Source organism: Thunnus albacares, chromosome 12 (assembly GCF_914725855.1).
Source record: "Thunnus albacares chromosome 12, fThuAlb1.1, whole genome shotgun sequence".
In the NCBI taxonomy this organism is placed as follows: Eukaryota; Metazoa; Chordata; class Actinopteri; order Scombriformes; family Scombridae; genus Thunnus; species Thunnus albacares.
Genome location: NC_058117.1, coordinates 9,330,892 through 9,356,029, shown reverse-complemented (window position 1 = coordinate 9,356,029; position 25,138 = coordinate 9,330,892). Strand labels below are relative to the sequence as shown.

The 25,138-nt window shown below is 38.1% G+C and overlaps 2 protein-coding genes across 2 annotated transcripts in view; one reads left to right on the top strand and one right to left on the bottom strand.

Annotated features, from left to right (window-relative positions):
• Positions 1-711: 711 nt before the first annotated feature.
• scp2a (sterol carrier protein 2a) lies at positions 712-18,055 on the top strand. Its single transcript, XM_044368043.1, has 16 exons — positions 712-855; positions 1,906-1,963; positions 2,093-2,164; positions 2,308-2,439; positions 2,625-2,689; positions 3,332-3,458; positions 3,610-3,673; positions 3,771-3,857; positions 4,044-4,194; positions 4,523-4,670; positions 5,852-5,959; positions 8,664-8,817; positions 9,197-9,293; positions 11,300-11,429; positions 15,453-15,532; positions 16,808-18,055. The coding sequence occupies exons 1-16, from the start codon at positions 802-804 to the stop codon at positions 16,901-16,903; spliced, it is 1,623 nt and encodes a 540-aa protein (XP_044223978.1). The 5' UTR covers positions 712-801; the 3' UTR covers positions 16,904-18,055.
• The window catches only part of slc1a7a (solute carrier family 1 member 7a), a 45,002-nt gene continuing 36,833 nt past the window's right edge, over positions 16,970-25,138 (bottom strand). The window contains exons 9-11 of the mRNA XM_044368042.1: positions 24,588-24,722; positions 24,232-24,331; positions 16,970-22,742 (exon numbers count right to left, since the gene is read on the bottom strand). Coding sequence (XP_044223977.1) covers positions 22,476-22,742; positions 24,232-24,331; positions 24,588-24,722 — 502 coding nt within the window. The 3' untranslated portion in view covers positions 16,970-22,475. The remainder of the gene's footprint in view (positions 22,743-24,231; positions 24,332-24,587; positions 24,723-25,138) is intronic.

The following is a 25,138-nucleotide window of genomic DNA, read 5'->3' as shown; positions in this document are numbered from 1 at the left end:
CACTTGTAATAACTTTGATAGACAGATTGGATAACACTTTATTTTTACAGGTCCCTTAATTGAAATCTGAGTAATTTGCTGGCATTAAATGTTAAATTATTAGGACATTTTTACAGAGGTTGGTGCAGTTTGGTACAAGTTATAAGAATAAACAGAAAAAAGTGTGAAGTTGGTTTGGTTGGCAAGTACCCACTAAATATATCAGGGTTTATATGTAGTTGTTAATTTGCAAAAAAGAAATTTAACTAGTTTTCAGTGTGTAGTTTTGTGTGTCAAATGATGTATACTGTTAATTCAGTACATTTCTTTGGGAGGGTTATGCAATTGTATACAGGAAATGTGCTCATTGTGGTTTTTAAGAAACAGCCTAATATGCTCATTTGTAGTTTAACACAAAAATACACACCAAAAACTATGTATTTTCTGTCAGTTAAAGAATTGTTAAGGGTCCAATGTATGAAGAATTTGTGTATTTGTTTTTCCTTAAATTTGTACCAAGTTGCACCACCCTTTCTGTAAAACATCCCAAAAATTAATCGTCAAATACCTGCAAATTACTCAGAAAATGTGTATAAAATTAAAGCACCTTAAAATAAAGTGTTACCACCGATTTTAAGGAGAACAGTTTTCGGATAACTTTCCATCCCACGCCCACAGTGGCAGACAGAAAAGTGTTGTTTCGTCAGCACCGAGTGACACATCAGCTCCTATATAGAGCATCTTTGTTATATAGTGGATCCTGTCAGTGCTGCTGTTGACAGATGTGTGTCAGTCTAGACCAGCTGCTGACAAGAAGTGACCATGGCACCTGCAAAGAAGAACAAGGTGTTTGTCATCGGTGTGGGGATGACAAAGGTAATATCATGTACATCTTTACTGTCTCAGTCCGCTGCATGGACGACCTTATGCAAGACTTGAGGCTAGCATAGGTGGCTAACTCAAGACTGCAGTGCATTGAACATGTTTCACTGCAAAACGTCCGCTTTTATACTTTAATGTTACAGTTAGCTAATATTAACATATCATTTAGCATTGATTTATGGTGTTGATATTGTGCTGGCAGCTCTCTAATCTCCGTCACAACTGACAGTAACACATGGTAAACATTAGCTAGCCAAGCTAGCCATAACAAAGCAACGTTGGTGCAGTTAATGTTTGGTTTTGTGGTTTGTCTGTTTTAAAGTTGTCGGTTTTCGTGAATAAGATAGGTAAGTTACGGGTTTGGGTTAAATGCTCGACGCATTTGAATCTGTACACCATGCCTCCAATGTCCACTTTTCCAGTCCATAGTTCATGGTCAACAACAGAGTTACAAACTGTGTCAAGGGTCACCTGGCAGCCAACGTCATGAATTATAACTCCAGAGTTGTTTAAGGTCCTCCAGGACAAGTCAACTCTCATGCCATTCAAGAAAAGTAACTAAGTCTATGAGAGCAAGTCTCAAGTAAAATCTGCTGTCTTCATATGCAGACATGAAGTTTTCAGACCTCTTCAGACCTCTGAATGCTGATCATGCCCATCACAATGACACAGCACTCCCAGTGGATTTGAAACATGCTCCCATTTACACCTGTTCATGTTTTTCATTTACTGACATAGTATCAGTTTAGTGCATTTCAGTGCTTAATGCCACTAATACTACCTTGTGTAGTGCATATGTGTTGCTGTTTCCAGTTCTTTTCTATTTGACCATTCAGTGTAGATATTTCATTTTTAATATTCTCGAAACAAACAACTTGATTTGCAAACTTGCAAAACAGATGTGTTCTAAAGTAGAGTTGTATCTTACTAATGTAAAAGAAATTACTCAACTTAATTGCTCAAAGAAGCATTAAAAACAGGTGTGAATGCTTATGTTGAGTGACAGTGACCGAGTGTGTCTGGCTTTTCTGTGTTTCGCTGCAGTTTGACAAGCCTGGAGCTCGAGGCGACTATGACTACCCTGATATGGCCAAAGAAGCAGGTACTTATCTTTACAGAATATGGACTTTGTTCAGTGATTGGAAAGATATTGTATCTGAAAATGTGTTAATTAGATCTTGTTGTATAACATGTGGTACAGTGTTTTATTACTGCATTGTCTACATTTTAGGTGAAAAGGCCCTAGCAGATGCAGGAGTCCCATATTCTGCCATTGAACAAGCCTGTGTAGGATATGTCTATGGTAAGACCTTCTTGTTGAATCTCCATTAAAATGTAACTGTTATATACTGTTTACATCTCATGCACATACAGTATATGCTCTTGTGACACTCATGTAACATCCTGATTGTAATTTCCTTCTCATCCCCTTCCTTACTCTCTCAGGGGACTCCACATGTGGGCAGAGGGCCATTTACCACAGCCTGGGCCTGACCGGGATCCCCATCCTCAACGTCAACAACAACTGCTCCACAGGCTCCACTGCTCTCTTCATGGCACGCCAGCTGGTCCAGGGAGGTGAGTCAAGCAGTGATGAACTCCTCAAAATCGACATTTTTAAATCATTTGTAATGGTAAAGTTGACTGGGTCTCACTACAGAAGAAAAAGACTGCAATGTGCATAGACTTTACTTCTGCAATGTAACCCGTTATCTGTTATTTAAGCAGAAGTGTGAAAACCCGCCTCTCATCTCCTCTCGCAGGTCTTGCTGACTGTGTGCTTGCCCTCGGGTTTGAGAAGATGGAGAGAGGATCTTTGTCCTCAAAGGTATAAAACTACATGTTGTGTGTTGTTGTACTAGATGCTGAAGAGGTGGACAAAATAACACGAACACTTCACAATATTTTGCAGACTACTGCAACAACACCACATACTAAAACAAAAATTGAGAGTTATAATCTGCACAGATTATCGAAAGGATGTTGGATAATATAGACGTTGTTGTTATAGTGTCCACCTCCTGAAGTTGTAGTTTGCTAGTAGCATTTTTGTTCTGGCTGAAAAGCAAGAAAATCAGCTAAAATAAACCTAATAAATCACAGCAGACACAACAGATTAGTTATCAACCTCTGCTTTCTTTCATTAGTTTTCATTATCCACTTCTGTTACAGGAAGGAGAGTGTTTCAAGATTTACTTCTTGCTGTAATGTAATCAAAACAATAAATTTAGAAATATGTCAGTATCTTATCACAAAAACAGGCATCACTACTTCATATCATATAACAGTACAAGTATGTTAGCTCACTGCAGATGTTTATGGTGTATTTGTTTTCTGCCTCAGAAATCCCAGTTTGTTTGTGTATAAATGCAATGTCACCCAACTATCATTCTCTACTAAATTTGTCTTTTTTTTGTATGAGGTCAAAAACGTTTTGAAAAGTTAACTGTTAAAAATTACCTGTTTGTAGTATATGGACAGGACCAGTCCCATGGACAAGCACATGGAGGTGATGATCAACCGTTATGGGATGGCTGCAGCTCCACCAGCACCGCAGATGTTTGGCAACGCTGGCAGGGAGCACATGGAGAAATATGGTACATGCTTATCGCTTACAAGATCGAAAATATCAAAGTTATGTTCTTTTTCTTTTGCACTGGGGTGATGTTTTGTTGACTTATTAAGTTTGCATCTGTGAATTATATTGTATGTAATAAATGTTTGTGTCGATGTTTGAATCTCTTCCAGGCACTAAACCAGAACACTTTGCAAAAATTGCCTGGAAAAACCACAAACATTCCACCAACAACCCGTAAGACACAGATAACTCTAAAAACAAATGCTTTCTTCTAAACGTCCTTTTGTGCATTCATGTTAATGCGTGAATATGTGTGTGTACATGCATGCAGTTATTCCCAGTTCCAGGACGAGTACAGTTTGGAGCAGGTGATGAACTCTAGGAAGGTGTTTGAATATCTCACTCTTCTGCAGTGTTGGTAAGAATCTCACACATTTCCTGTCATTTCCTTTTAATAAATACATTTTTAATCTAGTTCAGAGAGCACAAACTGAGTACATGAATATAATTACACCAGGAGTAAGACTGATCTGTCAACTGATGATAATTGCTTCAGTTCCTAAAGCAACCATGTCTGTTTGTGCTGCTCTTCCTGATTCATCAGCCCTACATCAGACGGTGCTGGAGCAGCAGTCTTGGCAAGCGAGGCCTTCGTCAGGAGTCACCGTCTGGAGAACCAGGCAGTGGAGATCGTGGCCCAAGAGATGGTGACAGATACCGCTTCTACGTTCAATGAAAACAGCTGCATTAAGATGGTGAGAAATGTGAAAAGCTTTTTTTCTGAAAATTCACAGCTCTCGTATCCTTTTTTTTGTAATACTCACATGTAATACGTAATACAGCCACAATTAGAACCAGACAAGGAAACATTACAAGAAAGTACGAAATGTGTGTTTTTAATGATTCAACTTAAAGGATGTTGACCGAACAGATAATAAGGTTGAAAGAAAATACTTATTTTCAGCTATAGTTTTACCCCTCTTGACAGTCTCAAGTTTTTGTAATGTACTGGTGCTTAATTATGATACATTTGTTTCTATTAATACATTTTTAAACATATCTCTTTTTGTTTTTTCTGGTCAGGTGGGATATGACATGTCTCGGTTGGCTGCCAAGAAGTGTTTCGAGGATGCAGGTCTGAAGCCCAGTGATGTTGATGTGGTCGAGCTGCACGACTGCTTCTCAGCCAATGAGCTCATCACGTATGAGGCTCTGGGGCTGTGCCAAGAAGGTACTGCTGCATGGCCCTACTTTATCCTCCCACACTTTTAAAACTTCAACTTTTAAAGCTGTTCGAAGATCAAAGCAGGAATGAAAATGTTTTCTGCTGTCTACTTTTAGAAGAATGTATAGACATGAAAATGGGACTGGTTTAGAAATGTCCTACCTCCATATAAGTTATAAAATATTGAGCATATGCTGATATCCACATCAGTGTTTCCCCTACATAGAGCCATGAGTTATGAGTGTATTCGGCTGTCAGGTCCTGCATGAAACATTCTTGCGTGAGATACAGTAATAAGGATTTTAAGAGTTATTTGATTAAATAATTGCCTGCCTTGTGTCACACTGAGAGACACGATCTAGAAATCGTCACAGATCTTGTTGAAACATCCAGGCATTAGGATTATTGTACAGGTGGGACTTGAGGTCATTTATCTAAATAGGGGATCAGCTACTAAGAAATGCGTGTAGCAAAGTCCCAGCCCCAGGTATCTGTGTCAGGCATGATCTCCACAACAAATCTCTTATCCCCAACACCTGTTTTGTTTGATCAGCTTTACAAATTGAGCGAGCGCAGGGAGTTGGAGGTAACAGAAAGTCAGTCTCGGACTGTAGTACCCAACCATGTCAGCTGACAGCTACATCAGTTTTGTTGACAGCTCATAAAAATACTGTATATTCACCCTAGAGATAATTTTCAAAAAGCTTTATGATCTGATATGTGGATGAAAAGCTAAGACTATACTGTACATTTTGCTGCTTTCACACTTACCAAGCGGTGCCTTTGACTGCAGAGATGTGTTCAGCGCAAAATTAAATTAGTTTGGGTTTAATATGTTGGACAGAGAATATGTTGTCGCCATCATTCATCAGTTGCTATTAGTATAATTTATGGATTGGTTTCTTCCTTGGTTCTAGACATAGACATGCATTTTAGTGCAGCATTTACATAATTACATACTTACCTTATGTACCAAAAAGACATATTCAAATGAAATGTTCTAAAAAAAGTTGCTTAAATCTTTTTTCACTTTTATGTCTTCACTTGTGATTGTTTTAATCTTTTTTTTTTTTTTTTTTTTTTACAGAAAATAAAATATAAAAGGTCCAACTATATGTAATCATAGCTGTGTTTGCTTGAATCAATCAACTTCCACATTCTCTACTACTGTGTGTCCTCTTCTGCAGGTAAAGCAGGAGAGCTGATTGACAGAGGGGACAATACTTATGGTGGCAAGTTTGTGATCAACCCCAGTGGTGGTCTCATCTCTAAAGGACATCCTCTGGGTGCCACAGGTACGCCGATCCGATCTTGTCATATACTCTAATACAATGTCAACATTACATAATCCAGTCTGGATCAGAGTCAAAAGCATTTGTCAAGGGTGCCCTGGGGTATTGATTCAAGCTTTGCCAAACTATTTCCATACTGGCCACCAGGTGGCATGTGTGTCACAGCGATGGTTACCTGGATTATAACTGAGTAAAAGATCCTCTTTAGCCTTCATGTGAGACGGAAGACACATTTTTCCAATTCATTGTCACATCAGCTCAGGTTTGTGTGAACTGACACAAGCAAACACATATTCACACACACACACTGACTGACTGACTGTAACAAGGTTAAACAGGACTGTATTCACTCTTTTCCTTCTTCTTTATTGTGCTCATTTGTCTTCCTCTCTGCTGCCCCCCCCCCCCCGCATCAAACCCCACAATCTGAGTCATCATTCCCTCCAGCTCATTATTTTTGCATCAACTTTCCCCCCATCCATGTCATCAATACTCCCCCCCCGTCTCCCGGGTCACTCCGCTAGTGTGCGAGTGCCCCAGTCAGCTAAGCTCTGTCTGATCCATGGTGTTGCTCCTAATCTTGGTTGTAAAGCTCTGACCTCTTCCTTCAGGAACACTGTGAGCAGAGGTATCAACGGCTAATTGAATGACTCATGCAGGGAACCCCTTCACAGGAGGTAGTGTGAGCCACCTCAGGAGTGATTTTCATGTGCGGACATGACACCTAAGGGCCTTGAAGTCTAAGCGGCGCACAGCTTGATTGTGAATTGCAACATACCTTTACTCTTCGGAAAAGAAAACACCTGTGATCATCCTTTGTCACGCACTTTTGAAATCTACTCTTCAGAAGAATTTAATGGTTGGCTCTTAGTACTTACACATTCTGAAAGGTCCTTTTTCATTGTGTATGAAAAACATGTCCTCAGTGATTTCTAGAGGCTCTTTATTTTTAATGAATTGCCCGGGGGACCCTGCGGTACAATTTTTAATTGGCATTTAGACAAAATTGCTCTCACACAAACAAGTCTGCGTGGAGAGGATTAGCGCTGCAGAAGGTGAAAGACGCACCATGAAGAGGTCTTTACCCATAAGTCCTTTAGCTTATTGGGATAATGGAGAAATGCACAAGCTCATTAAGCAGATGGGATGAAATGCTTAGCTATAACGCTAGCTCAGGAGCTGACCCTGGCGAGATTAGGGAGTGAGTTGTCATATTAGGAGTCAACTTGTCACCCCTGTCTGTGACGATGTTGTGTTTTACGTTTAGTTAAGTGTCTTCACCTGGAGACTGAGACATATGAAAGGATTATAGCCACAATAAGTTTAGGTGTTTTTTCATTATCCCCCACAGTTCTATTAAAAATAAAATGTATTTACTACAGCTGGATATTTAGACCAGATAATCATTTCAGACAATATTTCCCAGCTGATTACAAATGACTACAACCTCTTTGTGTATATTTTGCTTCATTTTAAACATGTTTCAGAACTTCAGCTGCTCTTCCCATCATCACTGTCACTGTTTGAAAGTGGCTATGATCAATATTTTTATGTTAACACTGGATCAAATGACTATGTGTAATGTGAAAGAGCTCACTTATTAGTGACAAACCCACAAAGAATTATCACCTGATTCCACAGTTTCACCTCAGCTATAAGGACCGTTTTAGTGTCTTTCAGCCAGGACTCCAGACTTTTTTCACCACCGTCCCCGAACTGTCCTAAAAAACTTTTAACTCTCCTGAAAATGAATATAAGCTGTCCCAAAATCAAATGTTGTTTCTTTACTTTGTAAAGCAAGACAGAGTTTACCTGTGGCCCTCAATATCACTAAATCCACCTTGTTGTCAGTAACAGTATATCTGAATAATCCAGTGGTTGAAGGCAGCACTCAGTAGAGTTGAAGGTGAAAAAATGCAGATGCACACAGATGCTCCTAATCTGCTGATTTTCTTCTTCCGTACGTTTTTTGGATCACATCTACTCACACATTTTTGCAAATATTATTTGTTTTTAATGTATTTTTTTTTAATTTAATTTTAATTTTCACATGTAAAACATATGTGTCTCACGGGGGTTATTACTTTTCTTACAGTTATTGAGATATTTGTCTCAGTTTTTACTGTAGACATGTTTTGAATGGCTGTCTATCAGAGTACGCATATATTCATCAAAATCTCAAATACTATGCGTGCTAAAGTAATCAGACTTGGTACACAGTTGCCAAATGGAGATGTGCTCAACATATTAAAGCATGTATTCAATAGTGCCATCATGTGGTCAGTTGTTAAGTGTTCTATATTTTGGCTAATAACATGTTTCTTAAGTTAAGTATTAAGTATTCCAGTTATCCAATCCACATTTTGTAGGTCAAACAGCCCTGGAAAGGACTGTTTGACCTACAAAATGTGGATTTTTCCTGGAACTGTATTTCAAAGTATGAATCAACCCACATGTTAAATATAATGAACAAGGCCTAGAAATAGTAGACTCTGATAATGACAGCAAAACCTTTCCACCCGTTTTTGTGTTTTTCCTCTTTCACTTTAGTTAATGTACCTCTTGTGTATCCAGTTCGTGTATCTGTGTGTGGATGCATTTTTCAGCTTCATCAGCAATAAATTACATTGCCAGGCACTCACACGGCCCGACACTACATCCCTGTCTATGACTCATGTCACCCTCACCTTCTGTCCTGCTGTCTCAGGTCTGGCCCAGTGTGCAGAGCTGTGCTGGCAGCTCCGTGGACAGGCTGACAGGAGGCAGGTCCCAGGAGCAAAAGTAGCCTTGCAACACAATATTGGCCTAGGAGGAGCTGTGGTCGTCACTCTCTACAGGATGGGATTCCCACAGGAGGCCAGGTGAGCAAGAAGTTATCCAACGATTTGTTATTGGTTCAGTCAGATACTTAATGTGGAGTTTATTTTCTAACCGTTGCTGTTGGTATATTGTGTATTCTTTAGTATGCTGTAGTCAGTCTGTCAGTCTTTGCTTTATTGTCCTAAAGAGAAATGTAATGACCCACAGTTGAACATCGTCTTACATTATGACATCTCCATTATTTGGCTTTTGTGCTGTAGATACAGTATATTGCTTTATAATCTATTCCTGTTCTGCAACACATCTGGATTGAAAAACTTTGGATTTATACAGCCTCACATGTACCTGAATCAAGGTTGAACCTCTGATAGCTGAAGCCATTTTTTTCCACATAGTGTGTACTTTTTCTGCTTCTCACAGGTCCCACGTAGGTGCAGTTCTCACCAGCTCTGGCGGCAGTCTGGAGGGGTTTAAAGCTTATCCTGTCTTCAAAGAGATTGAGAAACATCTACAGGAGGTACACCAGCATGTTGTAATTAACAAAAGTTCCTCTCACACTTTAATCTCAATACTTTGTGTTTGATTTTGGGATATCAGTATATTTTCATCCAATTAAATGCATCCATATCCCTTCTCTTCCTTTAGTCTACTGATCTTTATATGTCAGACAAATATAATAATACACGCATAAGTATTTCATCAAAGAATAGTAAAGGTGGTTACAAAATAGTTTTTTTGTGCTTTTTTCATCACAATATACAGTTTTATTCTTACCATTAAAAAGTATAGAATTGCTGACCTTCATAGCTAACAAGGACTCACTGTTGTGAATGTTGTCCATTAATTTATAAAGCATTCATACTTAAAGGTATATTATGTGCTGTTACAATAAAACAATAATATCTTTATTTGTAGAGCTCTCTCCAGCAAATACAATACAAAAATATCATTGTTTTATAGGTGAAAGATGAACGCCAACTCTGAATCAAAAACATTTAGAGTGGTCTCTCTGCAGCACCGCAGCTCTTAAACAATTCACATTGACAAGGCATTATTTGCATGTAACATATTTATACTCATGTCTGTGGAAATTAGGAATATCTGTATGGTATGACGTCTGTTGTGACATTCAGAAAAAAAAAACATGATTAACAATATTTGCACCGTGTATTCAAGGCTAATAATTGTGCTTTGACGTAAGACAGAAAAGGCAAGGCGGACTGGTAATTTATGTTGATTAGTGAGGCTGTTACATGGGGCATCCTTCATAAGGTACAAATGGTTCTTGACAGGTAGGCACGCTTTGTCATAAAAACACCCAGGTCTGTGTTAGAATATATTCATTTATTTTTTGAAAGCCTGTAGTTTCAAGCATTTCTGAACCCAAAAGCGTCTCTTTCTTTGAAATGACACTGACCATCTGAAAACCATTGGAACTTGTGATTTATGATCTACCTGTCAGTTATAACCTGCTTTTGACGGCGCCTGACAGTTTCTCATCTCACTCTTAAACCCTTGGAGTGCAGAGGGGAGCCGCAATAATCATGTGTTGGTGTGGTCAGTTGTGAAGCGTGCCATAGGGCTGCTGAAATGGAAGTGGCAGGGGGCAGGATTATCAATGTGAAATACATAATAATATTGATTTGGATATTAGTCACTCCTGCCTACAAGCTGCCAATTTGGTGGGTGTTTCTTTAAAAGGCAGTGTTTTCAAGAGAAGGGTGCCTGTTTTTTTTGGTTTTTTTTGCCTGGCAGGTAAAGTTTAGGGTTGGATAACAAGTAAGTGCAGTGAGATTTACTCACACTTCTCAGACAGTCCACAAGCTGAGAAATATATTCCTTTTTTATATCAAGCCCTCCCGCACAGCTGTGTGTATAATTTGTGCATTCAGTCATATGAACAAGGATATATACAATCAATACTTCCTGAACTAGGGGTCAGTCCCATCCCCCCCTCCCTCATGGGCTGAATCACTATTTTGAGGGTCAAAGTTCAGTCACAATGAGCTATGCGCAAGGCCCTGTTAAGCTAATACGTCTCACCTCCTTCTTCGTTGAAATAAATGAGCGAGTTTCGGTGTGGCCGCATATTTGAACAGAGAACATGTCTGAATCTCTGCAAGACAGGAAACACTTTAACACTGTATTCATAGCCTGCAAATATAATGATCGTGAAATAGTTAATACAATCAAATCATAGTTTTAACTTCTCAAATCTTAGTTTTGTTAACCTGACAGACATTTTATCACTTCATATTAGAGGCATAAATGTGGTTTACACTTACATAGTTTCAGACATTATTATTTCTTCTGTGTTATTGTAGTTCATTAGCAGTACATTTTGGCTGAGGTAATTTTTCTCAGAATAAACCATAAACCTTTGATTTAAATGATTCAAAAAGCACTCTTCACATTACAATAAATAGTTGAAGTATTTAATTTGAAATGTGTGGGCAGCTGCTACAGCCATCATATTACAAGGACTATTTCATGGAGCTTAAAAGCCTTCTCGACTCCCTGCAGGAAGGAGAGAAGGTCGTCAAGAAGGTTGGCGGAGTGTTCATTTTTAAAGTGAAAGATGGACCAGATGGGAAGGAGGCGACTTGGGTGGTGGATGTGAAAAATGGCAAAGGTTCTGTCACCAATGACCCAGGTATGTATCTCAAGTAAGTTGTTAAACTCTGATATTTTTTCAAAGATCTGTTCATTGGATGAGAACTTAGATGTCCAGTGTAGTCAGTACTAGTATTCCAAAAAAAAGATGTAATTTTCACCATTGCACCACTCAACGCTGTATGCATTCACGCCCCTAAAGGGGTCAAAACTCCAGCAACACTTGTAGTATCAAGAACGGCTTGTGGCCTTCATCAGTACTACTTCACTAGTAGGTGAAGTTGTGCTAGAAATCCCTACTCTGCTGTTCAGGCTCCTGACACAGTGCTCTCTGGAGCTCCAAGTCAATGCAAGTAGTGAGACGAAAGAAAAAAGAATCAAATAATAATGCCAGAACAGATGTATACTTAGGAAGGTACATACTGTTAGTAAAAGGAAGTATGGTGGATACAAATGTCATACATCACATTTAATTAAAGACAAGGCATTGATAAAAGCCATCTTCTTGAAAGCTGCAACAATCCTTGATAACAATAAAGGATCTTCTCTGGACTACAGTAAAGTTAGTTTGTTGAGCCATCTGATTTCCTGTTCATTAAGATACATTTTTTCCCAATAGTGCTAGCAAATAAAATTAAATTTTTAAAGATAAATAGTTTTAAGACATATGAAAGTAATCTGCTTTGAATAATAGTTTGTGTCTGATGTGGCTTTTCCATAAAAAAGGTCAGTTACCTGGTTAGAAATTCTTAAGATGCTTTATACTCCTTCTACCTCATTAAAAACCCAGAATCTATGAATATGCAAATATTGTTTAGTTCAGTGGTCAGTTCAAGTTGAACTGCTGGAAAAAAGATGTCTTCTACCTCATTGTAAAGTTCATTCACAATGTTTGTGCAATTGAGGCTTCAAGTTTCCACATCACACTTGTGCGAGTCATATACTGGACCACGATTGGCTCCAAACTATGAATGTTTTCATACTCTAGCATCCTGTTGAATGGTAGTTTCTCTAATGTCTGATGTTAAATAAATAATATCCTTCCAGACTTTTTCAATCATTGGACATCATGTGTAGAAAATCAGCATTTGTAGTTTTACATTTCTGGCATACACGTGAGATGTTATTGTTTGAATCTGATTAACCTGAGAGGTTTCTAGTTTGTCCTATATATATTGAATTAGCCTGTACTTTGATATTACATGGGTTTAGAAAGACATTTTCAATTATAATTTTCAATTATTTTCATCCTGAGCCTTATTTTCCCACCTGACTCTGTTCAATATGATGTCATTAAAAGAGCTGAGGGATTCTCAGAAACGATGCTTTAATAATACACACTCTTTATCAGATGGAGTTAAAACACTGTGAAAACATATCATTTTCACACAATGAGACCTCTGTCTCAGCCTGTTTTCACACACTAACACCCACATCGTAGCAGTAGTATGTACACTGTGCCCTTTGGTCTACTCTTATTATATTTCACACAGCTCTCTCTTTTCTTACACACATCACATCTATTTTAGAAACCGTGTGTGAACAACTTTTTTTATTCGCTCATTTTCCATGAGACTCAAAAGAGCAATAGGTTCGCTCGCATCAAACAAGGCCAGGTTTCAAATGGAGAAGCTCATCACAATTGGTAGGTTTGTGTTTCAATGTGGCAATACAATTGTAAGGATAAGATTTGATTGTGTTCAGATGTTAGGGATCGCTTTAGCCCTCTGGATGTGTATTAGACAGATGCAGTTCCACAGGTGTGTAAAGCTCTCCAATAAAGTAGTTAACATTTTAACGTTGTGGCAGTCATCAGAAGAGCGGGCTCAATTTCCAAATAACTGAAATTATCTTTTCGATAGCTTCTGTGATGAATTTAAAGAGTGATAATGTTGCTGCAATGGACGTCAAAACATGAAACTAACTAAAATCTCTCACACACACACACACACGCACTCTTTCATAAATAGCCACCTGACTGTTTCCATTACGCTGGCTCCCTCTGTGATGTTCTCTGGATTTAATGGATCAAAGCCATTATTTCTGAGGTTACCACTGCTTTTTCATATGACTGAATGTTCCTGAAATGGAAAGAAATGTTCAGGGATATCCTAAGATGTTCTATTGCACAGGTTGTGTAGCAAAAAAGGTTTTTCAAAATCAATACTTTCTTTCTTTCTTTCTTTCTTTTTGCCTGTATAGTGTGTAGTCTGTACATTTCTATATATTTTTATTTGAAAAGTAAGCTGCGTCTTCCTTTCTTATTAATATTAGAAGATCCCAGTCTGATAGCAAGGTAGAAACTGTGGACAGGTGCTAATATACCAGCACAGAGCTTTACTAGCACGTATTGTATTAGCAAAAGCTAATACAATACATGCTGGTATATAATTCCATTATTTGTAAAATAAATCACTAAATAATTAAATATATTACTTAAATATTCCAAAACAATTGATACAGTGTATACACATATGGTGTGTGCTTAGTATACGTGTATGCCTACATGTTGGAAGTAAAGTGTGGTGCACAGGACGTGGTGCACTGCCTGGGACCCCCCACCAGTCAGTCACAGATGAAGAATCTTCTTGGATGAGTCCAGTTGCCTTTGAAAATCGCAGCCATTTATGATTCTGTGATGTTGTCAAATTGAATAGCTGGGGATTTAACTCAATTTCTTGTAATGCGGTACAATTTAGGAATGGTGACCATACCTTATTGAATTTTAAAATTTAACGCTAAGCGAGCTCGAGAGGGATTTCTTTCATCTGTGCCAGCCAAAAATGTCTTTTCTTGTTCTGCGTCTATGGCCTTGATACACACAGATGAATGTTTCAATAATCTTGGTCTAACATTGATTCAAATTTGGCCTAAATGAATGAATAATGACTTCAGTGACTCAGCGTTAATGTTTGCAAGTCAGGTATAATTCTGACTAGAGCTGAAAGATGTAGTCTGTGAAATACTTCAAATTGTACTGTAAAGGTACACCACTAATAATACCATGGAGCAATGTTGCAAAGAGTTGTTCCCCCTTTTGTTTGTATTGTGCATGTGCACAAGGACACATACACATCCGTCCAAAGGCAGGGAAGAAGAAGACTAGAATTTAGAAAGCATGAATTTAAACAAAAAAAAAAAAGATTTTGCTTATGTTTTAGGAGGAATGAAATGTGTTCAACACATTTATTAGACCTCAAGGATACACACAGTGTGTTCTGGTGAAAAACACTGAATGTCAACATAACTTTAAGTGACATGTATCATCTCACTTCCTTTTCATATTCGTCAATAGAGGGCAAAGCTACACAACGTGAAAAATTATATAGCTGAGATATAAAGTGTGCAGCTCGATCAATACATATACAGTCCATTTACTGAACAGTACAATGGTTCATAACTCTGCAGTGAATACTTCCTTTGAAAGCACGTAACAATCACTTTTTGTTTAGGTTGTGTCAAAGAGGCATTGGTTTACTGCAGCACATATTTTCTAAGGGCTGTATGACTGTAAGGGACGCTCAGGACAAAAAGCAATTCACCACACACACACACACACACCCTGCATGCTGTTTCTACAGAAAAACAACATGTTTTCATCTGATTTCACGATTTGATGCCTGATCAATAGCATATTGATGTATCACTACGCCTGAAGCAGAAATCATGGCTGTTTTTATGATGATGGAAAATGTTGTATCCTGTTTTAATAAGCTGATAAGCTGCTGTCACAGAACACAGCGGGCCAATTTTCAGTCAGGATATAGAAAGTATGAGTCATAAAGCTTTCTAAGATGTGTCAATGAAAGAAGAAAATGAAAGTATTGTAATTATGGTGACTTAACATTTACCTTTTGTGTGTCTTTCTCCAATATATCCAACATTATGCATAAAATAATTTATTCCTCTTTTGGGGTTAATTTCATCTTTCTTTATATGCGTAAAAGGTACTGCAAATATGAATTTGTTCTTGCATATGTGGATTTTTTATTCTAATGCATTTGATATGTCATTGTATTCAGCCATAGTGAATAAATTCCTCTTCATTTTTTCTTTATTTTAGGTAAAAAGGCAGACTGCACCATAACCATGAGTGATGGGGATCTTCTGGATTTGATGACAGGAAAGCTGAACCCACAAATGGTGTGTGTAATTATGTATTAACAATATCTTTGTCTGTTTTACACGAATAAAATATAAGTTAAAGGTTTAAAAAAGTCTTAGATTTAACATTTTAGTTTGTGCAAATATTTTTCTTTCCTAATTCCCATGAAGTTCTCTGGATCTGGGTCCATGAGGTTTTTTAGGCAGCCAAATTCATTTGTTGTTTCTTTCCATAAATGTAAATTTGCTTTCACTGAGAGACAAAGACATGTCACATTTGTATTTACCAACTTTAACCCAGCTGAACATTTTATGTTTGAACAAATTCCACTCCACTGATTTAGTCAGCCAGAGGAAACTCATCATTTTGAAATTTAACTAATGTTGCAAAGGTGTAAATAGTGTCAGTGGACTCACTTTAAGCTCTCAGAAATATGATAAATGTCTTATTATATTATATTCTGCTGACAGAGGGGAAGTCTGAGGAATGCATTTCTGCTCATACAACTATATCCAACTGGAAATCGGATATCTTTACCTTTTATTTAGAGATCCTCTGCATACAGCATTAGTAAAATGCATATAACACCTACATCAAGATTACATTGATACCAATTAGAAGGATTAACCATTAACTCACTTTTATGTAGCCTAAAACAGAAAGTTACTACAGGTATAAGATGGTAAATGACTGGAAAAAAATGAAAAACACAACACTTGATCAGCACCATTTTAGTCTGTTGACACCAGCTGTGTAGGAAATGTGTGGACCTGTTTGTTTCCTGCCATCAAACTAGGGGCGTCTGGCTCTGTTTAGAGAGTCCGATAACAACCCCCTTACAGCTTAACTGTCAGAAGATAACAAGCTCCTGAGTATCTAACAAGCCAAAAAAGTGAACACTGGGTTTGTGCTAGTTCAGTGCTTGCCACTTTTTAGAAATATATTTTATTTTTTTAGTTTTTATGTTGTTAATTTACAACGTTTGTCAAGTTATGTGAATGTCAACGCAAGGAAATAAACTGCTCAGTCCAGTATGCCCACAAGCATCAGTCCTTACTCTGTTTTATGCTTTTCTGACCCTCATTAGAGATATGAGCTCTGACTGGTCAACTGTCAGCCTATCCTGCTGTTAGACTGCAGTATAGTGTGGCTCTAAATCTAACATCTCCAATATGTCACTGTACTTGAGTTATTCAAAAAAAAGTTTTCTATAGCCTGGAGTCTTTCAGTAACAGTAGTAAGATTAAAAGTATCTTTTCTTGAGGATGAAAGTTGACTGTTTATCTCTCTCCTCTGATCTCCTGTCTCCTCAGGCGTTCTTCAAAGGGAAGCTGAAGATCACAGGGAACATGGGCATGGCTATGAAACTGCAGAACCTCCAGGTTACACCAGGCAAAGCCAAGCTGTGAGACCCTGCAGAAGTTTTATAGGAAAACTTCATCCCTCCTACTGAAACTGTAATTTTGCTTATCAACCAGCTCACTGAATACTAAAATAATGTGTTTAATTTTCAAAGACGGTCGATACAGTATTAATTCCAGCTGCTACTTTGATATCAGAGTACAGACAGCAGAGAGATTCGTTCTTAAGATTCACATTATTGGATCTTGGCCCATTATCTTCAAATCTTGTCAAATTGTAATGAGTCCAGTGAGACGTTATGCACAGGAGCTGCATATGTTTATGTCAAGCACCTGTATTTCGTTAATAATGTAGTCAAAAAACTCAATGTGCCTCTGATTTCTGTCTATGAAATTATTCAAAGCCACTGCTGGCCTGAGCTATTTTGATAGATCATTTTCTAAAGAATATATGTCTGTAAATCGTAGCAATCATCTAATTTTTTAAAAAATAAATCCTTCACTGACAGTAACAACCTATGGGCTGGAAAATGATTATTATAATATTTACCATCTTTCTATTTCATCATATTGTGAAACAATTTTCATAACGGCTCTCATATCTAGATGAATATGTTCAATTTTACAGAAATCTGTTATGATGATTAGATCTCAAATACTTGAGAACATGTTTTTTTTTCAGTATTTTCTTGTTAAAATACTAAGAAAATATTTGAGTCAATGAAATAAGATGAACTTCTTTCCACATCATTATATTTTGGTAAATATAACAAACCTATATGGATGTACTGTACGGGTGTGTGTGTACTTGTATTGAAGACCATCGTTCAATTCAGGCACAAATACAGTAGGAATCACTTATTGAAACGTATTGATCAGGTTCAGCTCTCTGGTGTGTTGAGTTTGTTTAAATTGATTATATTATTGTTTGCCTTATGGTCAAACAAGTCTTGCTGCTAAGATTGCACCATTGAAATGTTACAGCTAGTTATAGTATTTGGCTAGAACCACTGCCTTTCTGTCCCTAAACGCCATTCTTTATAAAACATGCATGTCTCATGATTGAGACAGGCATGTCTGTCAAACTGGAGAGCATGCAGCTCTGGAGATACTGATACTGGAATCTACTATAGGTCCATATCATTTCTGTTGCAGATGCAGAATATCTTAAATAAAATAAAAGTTCTGGCTTTGATGGTACTCAAAACTCTTTTCTCTGCTAGCAAATCTGTCTGTACACACTCTCAAATATTTACTACTAGCAAGCCAAAGCAAAGAGCACTGCCTGATGCAACGGATTACCAGTGTCAGTAGGAGGTTATGGCTGTACTCAGCCGCTACAACCAAGTGTGAGAGGTAGTTTATTTGGAAGGGTTATCACTTTTTTAGGGATGTTTATAAAAACAAATCAAATTGGACTACAGATTAAAAAAAAAAAATTCCACGTTGATTTATTTGCAATAAGGCCATCACTCTGTATTAATCTTAACAACAAATCCAATTTAAAACATATTATAGTTCTGCTTTACATATATACCGTACACTTTCAGGCTTTTCACTGGTCAGAATTCAAACAAGGGGATTTCAGTTGCTTTTTTTCCAGCCTTTGTGCCATATTTTCAATTTTCCCTCCATTTGTCTATTTATTTTGGTGTTGATCCAAACCATCCCCTGAAGGCCTGCACCCTCCGCCCACCACTGCGCACCTTCTGCCAGATCCAGCCTGCGTTCCTAATTGCTCCTATCCGGCCAACTCCCTTTAGCCCACTCTGCCCCCCATCCTGTCCCTCTGCCAGGTGGCCATGTGGCCAAATGGTGATATTCAGCGGCTACACAAGCTGCACGGCTGGCCTGTCTCACTGTCCATCAGCACTGGGCTAATGGGTGTTTAGGAGATTCACTGTAACAACTGCAGTGTGAAGAGGTGGGGTGAGGTGAAGCCGAGTAGTGCTATTGGAGGATTTTCAGGCTTTGTTCGCCTCAAGTCAACTCAGAGACTCAGCCTGCACTCGAATAAATGTTTTATTTTCTTAGAAAGGAAAATAAAAGTATATACTGGATATACTTCTATTTGAATGAGAGGCAAGTTCTGCCTGGACTTTGTGCAGAGGATTGATCAACTGAACAAATGACACAGTATTAAAAAAGTTCACCTTCTGCCCATAAAAAAAGTCTGTAAAAAAGTATCCTGCAACTGCAAATATGACAGTTGAAAGTGACTCTCTGGTATGGACTTTGGCATCTTTCTTACAGACATACAGCATTTACTGTATGAGTCAGAGCTAGACTTTGTTTAACAGCATGCTTAACAGAATGAAGTTAAATTTATACGGTCAAACAAACAGTCCTCTGACCTTGAGAAAGAGATATATATTGCCATATTGGCATAATCATTAACAGCTGATTCCAATACAGTCTTAAAAACTGAATAATCACACCCCTCCCTTCCTAAAGTCAAGGCTCTCCAGACCCTTCTATCCTGTGATGCCTATTAATTCCAGTGCCACAGCCTTTTTAAGACATCTTTAAAGTGAAGAAAGCAATAACAAAGAAAAATTACCTTTGAACTTATGAGGAAATTCTTATTTCATTAGTGGCTGTAATGCACTAAAGCTCCTGAACACCAAAATACAAGACCACTGTATCGAAGATGTGTATTATCATTTAAAGCAAGACTTGTCACTGTGGCGAGAAAGTGGCATTTAAATTAACCTTAATTTCCCAAGATTGTCCTCAATCAGTTTCTCAGGTCTTTAGGTGACCTGACTGAAGAGTTACAGCAGCAGTAATGCCAGTTACACAGCAATATCTTTCTAAGGCTTTACTCGCTACAGGTCATACTAGCCAAGTGTGATGATACTGAGTTTCTTCTTTCAAAAATTACAGTCTCATTTTATCTCAGCACGCACAAGGAAACAAGCTTTAGTCCAACCCTTCAGCTCCCTTGTTGTTTTGACAGCGCAACTGCATCAAAGATTCATGGGAGATATAGTTGCTGAATGCAAAAATAAGGAAGTGCTGATGTACAGAAGGGGTTGACAGAGAAATCCAGGATAACGATTTGGCTCTTCCAGAAACACTGAAAGAAACCCATTATGTAACCATAGCAACATTACTGATGCTTTATGGTATGTGTTAATGGATAATTTTAAAAGGCATCAAGACTTTGAGTCATTATGTTCTCAATTTATTTGATAAGTAGCCATGATGTAAGAGCTAACATGCATGCCACTCCACATCACACACTCTGCAGTGCTAAACAGTTATATCTGGTCTGTTTTCTTAGGATATTTTAGCTGATGAAGGTTGAGTGCATATTGGCCTCCATAGGTTTATATGCCTTTCACAGACGTAGTAACCTTGAATAACATTGATAAAATTTTCTCTAATACACCGTTCCATTCTGTCTTTTCAGTCTTCCACATTTGATCCTTTGGTCAGTGGGCTGGCAATCATACACTGTAATTTGTTCTCCAAGGTTGCCTTGGTGATGGTGTTTCTATGACATTTTGAACCTAGTCTTGTTCCAAAGCTGCTTTTGTTGCTCATGCTCAGAGCGTTTGCTTTAAATCAGCAGCAGTAACCAGTGAAATGACATCTCACAGCTCAGCTGAAGACACATACAAGTCAACTCTATGAGTCCATAACCTTCATATTTTTGTGTAGATTATAGTTTGCTTACCCTTTTTATAAAGTGTTAAGGTGATCACACACTCAATAAAATTAAATAAACGGTACAACATGAAAAAGGTATCTTAAATATGACAATAACATGCCAGGTAAAGTTGTATTTGCTTCTTTCTTTTTAACATCCTCAGGATTGAAGAAAAATGTGTAATTTATCTTTTTTTGTGTGTGATTTTAGAGTGACAAAAGACTAGTGACAAAAATCATTTTGTATTGAAGTCCTTAAAACATTTATTGAGAAGATCATGTATTGTAGTGTCTTTGTGTGCATCTATATAAGATCTTAGCTGAGCCCAGTTTTAATAAGTCATCCATGCTCCAAAGTCACCTGTAGTGCACTTGGCTCGGACTCATAGGTAATCTTTTAAATCTCTTTTGTTTTCTTATTTGACAGCTCACTTGTCTTTAGTTTACATTGGGATTTATTCCAGTATGAACAGGACATTTGTTCAGGCGAATGAGATAACAGAAGCATTTTCATGATAGAGGATGCAGGGGAATGTCACAGCTTGTCACATTTCCAAATAAACACTTTCTAGTTTTAAGTCCTTGAAGTGTCATACAGCAGACTTGTGCCTGAAGTTCTGACAAACTCAAACAATCTTGTAACTCTCAGATCCATTAAAAAAAGTCAAACAGAATACCATTTGTATATTTTTGATATATTTTCCATTTCTCGATATTTCTTTTTTTTTTTTTTACAGTTGGTACATTTTTATAAATTTTGGACTACAGTGAAATGTTTCTTTTTACAAATACAGAATGGCAGCTCATGAAACAAACTGACATGGTAGTAAAATCTACATTTTTTTTAAACTTTTGAAATACATACAGTACATGTACAGCATATATCACATACATATGGACAGAGTTCAGAGTGTGACGTGTGGTTGACGACTTGAGTTGTGTTTTTAATGCAGTTTGTCTCGGCTGTTTTGGCGCACATCAGTAACGCACTGGTCCCATATGCTTCTCCTTTGGTTGTTTAAGGCAAAGAGGGAATACAATGGGGTGCAAAGACAACTTGACATGACTTCAACACAAGGGCAAACACTCGTCTTCATTTTCATCGTGACCTTCATCATCATTTTTGCCCTGATTCTGGCTATGACCGTACAGTACTGCAGGTATTAGACAACAAGGCAGAGAAGTGCAGGGAAAAGGTGTTGCTGAGAAAATTTGGGAAATCGTAAAGAATCCCTTTTTCTTTCTTGAATGTGAACCAAATAGTTGCATTTGTGTGTTTTAAATACTGATTTTAGTGATTTTCTTGTAGCTCAATTTACCTTGATTTGTCTCTTTGTTTTGCGATTTACTGAGTCACTGAATCATTTGGAAAAAATGCTTCCGAATATAAGATTTCAGACATTTTTTCTGAGTTTCATTATAGAGAACAGTGTGACAAAAAGTGAAATATACAAAAAACCCCAGTCAATATTATGCTAAAAACATACCAAAAAAGGTCATAATGAATAAAGAGATACATGTGATATTTCCGTTTTTTTCTGCAGTCCACAGAGGGAGAGGTTCCTTTAATTATATCTGACATTAGCTACTGTGTTCTCCATTTCCACTCCTTAAAGATGGGCTGACTCACAGGTCTGGGGGGATGTTAGTGAAACCTCAAGCAGGATCGCTTCTCCGGTTTGAAACGTTTGTCAGCCAGAGCGGCACAATGTCACTGCTTGTACCAAATAATACATCTCTGATAAATATGTACACACACAAACATACACAATCAAATGTGGGTCATTATTTAGGTTATGTAGAAAAAAAAGGTCTTTTTTCCTGCAGTCATCCACTCTGGGCCGCTGTCCTTCTCGGAGGGCAAAAGTGTGTGAACTTAATTCACCTGAACTCTTCAATCTGTCTTCCTCCTCTGCTGGTCCAGCGGCTGTGGATGAGCCAGTAGCTGTTGGCAGGGCAGCTGCTTTTATACGTTAGTCTCCAGCCCGTTCATGTCGACGGAACAGTGGTCCTTGTCCCTGTGCTCTCTCTTGTGGTGAGAGGAGTGAGCGTGTTTCTTCTTCTCGATCGGCCGAATCCCCTCCTCTAGCTGGATCAGGCGAGCCACGTCCGGGGAGAGGTGGTCCTGCTTGCTGCCTGGTGGAGGCGGCTGGTAGCAGCCGTTCTTCTGATTCTGGTAGGTCATCATCTGCTGGATACTTATCATGGGTTTCGTTTCGCAGATCAGAGGCACCTGGTGAATGCAATGATCATGGAGGAGAAGAAGAGGAAGAGTTACTTTGAATCACTTCATTAAGAAGGTCATGTGTGTCAGCAAACTCACCCAGAGACTGTTTTCAAAATTGCAAATATATAATATATAGAAAAAGCTTATATTAAGGCTTGGATAATGATATGATCTGTTTTTTTGGATTAGAGTTCTTAAAGGCAGCTGTGACACTGACAGATGTTCTGATGTTCACCATTATCATCATTTTGATGAGACTGACTGATGAAACAGTAAACTTGAAGCTTTTGCATTATTATTGATGGTAAATATGGATAAACATGTCAGCAGACATTTACTACAGTTTCCAGTTGTCATGATGAAATGTGATTATCTAAAATCAGTTTTGAACCGTAACATATGTTTTATTTATTGTGAACTCAAATATGATCCAGACACTATTGTGCATGTTGGCTGCTGGTAAGGTAAGACATACTAAAGGAACAGTTCAACATTTTATATTTTCTTGCCAAGAGTTCATTGAGAAGATCAATACCACTTTCATGTCTGTGCAACTATGGAGCTATGGGAGTTGATTAGCTTAGCATAGCATTAAGATGGGATGCAGGGGGAAACAGCTAGCCTCATCCACAGTTCATAAATATGCCGAACACTTCTGAAGCACATTAATAATTAATAAGTTGTAGATTCGTTGTTTTCTTTGTGGTTTTCTCATTTAAATCTCGCAAAAAAGTAATTTTTTTTTTTTTTGCAAAATGTGGAACTATTCCTTTAAATCTGCTGTACAGTGAATTGAGATAACCTATATACGAGTGATAAATTAAAGGAAAAACCAACATAAAGTGTCTTAGTAAGGTGTTGGGCCACCAGAACCGCTTCAATGCACCTTAGCATTGATTCTACAAGTCTCTGAACTCTATTGAAGGGATGAACACCATTCTTCAAAAAGATATTCATTCATTTGGTGTTTTGATGATGGTGGTGGAGAGTGCTGTCTAACACATCCAAGTCTCCCATAGGTGTTCAACTGGGTTGAGATCTGGTGACTGTGAAGGCCATAGCATATGATTCACATCATTTTCATACTCATCAAACCATTCAGTGACCCCTCGTGCCCTATGGATGGGGTCATTGTCATCCTGGAAGAGACCACTCACATCAGGATAGAAATGTTTCATCATAGGATAAAACTGATCACTCACAACGACTTTGTATTGATTTGCAGTGACCCTTCCCTCTAAGAGGACAAGTGCACCCAACCAGCATAACAGAGCCATCGGATCCACTCAGTGTAGGGGTCAAGCATTCAGACCTGTACCAGTTTTTCCTTTAATTTGTCACCCGTCTGTACATACAAAGAAAGACGATATTATACACCATCAATCTTTATCCACACACCCTTTTAAAGACAAATATTCCTATACAGAGGTCAAGAAGCCAATGATGGATGCTTTGCAATCTCAGAATTCATTGATTTGTCCGTGCATGCTCTCACCTGCTCGCCCTCTTTGACAAAATCTTTTCTGCAGATATGAGCCATGATACCTGTGGCCAGGGCGTCGCCCATCACATTGACCATGGTCCTGAATCGATCCCTGGGTGACAAAATCATCCACAGTGTTAATGAACATTGTGAAAATAGATATTATTCATAATTTTAAAAATAGATGATGTACCAGTGTAACCCTTGGAGGTCATAATGTGGGACATGTCATTACATTGTGCATTTTACTCTATAGATTCTATAGATTAATAGACTATAGACTCTGTAGATGTAAATGCTGTAGGTTAAAATATACTGGAACACAACACGTTCAGCTATTCATGATGGACAGATTAACCCTTACTTACAAAGCCCAGTCAACAGCAATGATGAGAGTGATGTCATCAGTGGGCAGACCCACAGAGGTCAGCACGATCACCATGGTAACAAGTCCAGCTTGCGGGATTCCAGCTGCACCAATACTGGCTGCGGTGGCCGTGATGCTGAGGGAACAGACAGAGGAGCAGAGTGCCTTTATTTCTATAACGTACAGGGACATGATTTTAAACGTTCCATCGAAGGCGTTTATGTGGTGAATCATCTTTCTGAAGCGAGGGAAAGTGTAGATTTGTTTGTGAGGGGTAGCGGAGTAGTGACAGTGTTGGAAAGTAACTGAGTACATTTACAATACAATTTTTAGGTGTACTTTATTAATACATTTGTACATTTTGATGATTATACCTCAGTACTTTTACAATGCCAGGCTTTTTATTTGTATGTTTACACTAAACTTTTGTTTGAATAAAGGATCTGAATACTTCTTCCACCACTGTGTAGGGAGAATGAGAGAGGAGCACAATTAGGCGGATGTTCTGTCTGAGATCTTGGACCTCTGAGCACAAATTGACAAACTGTCTTT

What these genes read in the sequence shown, in the direction of transcription:
- scp2a (XM_044368043.1), top strand. Translation starts at nt 802, where the DNA reads ATGGCACCTGCAAAGAAGAACAAGGTGTTTGTCATCGGTGTGGGGATG. An exon ending in ACGCCAGCTGGTCCAGGGAG is followed by an intron (nt 2,440 to 2,624) that starts GTGAGTCAAGCA and finishes CTCCTCTCGCAG; the next exon opens with GTCTTGCTGACTGTGTGCTT. An exon ending in GGATTCCCACAGGAGGCCAG is followed by an intron (nt 8,818 to 9,196) that starts GTGAGCAAGAAG and finishes TGCTTCTCACAG; the next exon opens with GTCCCACGTAGGTGCAGTTC.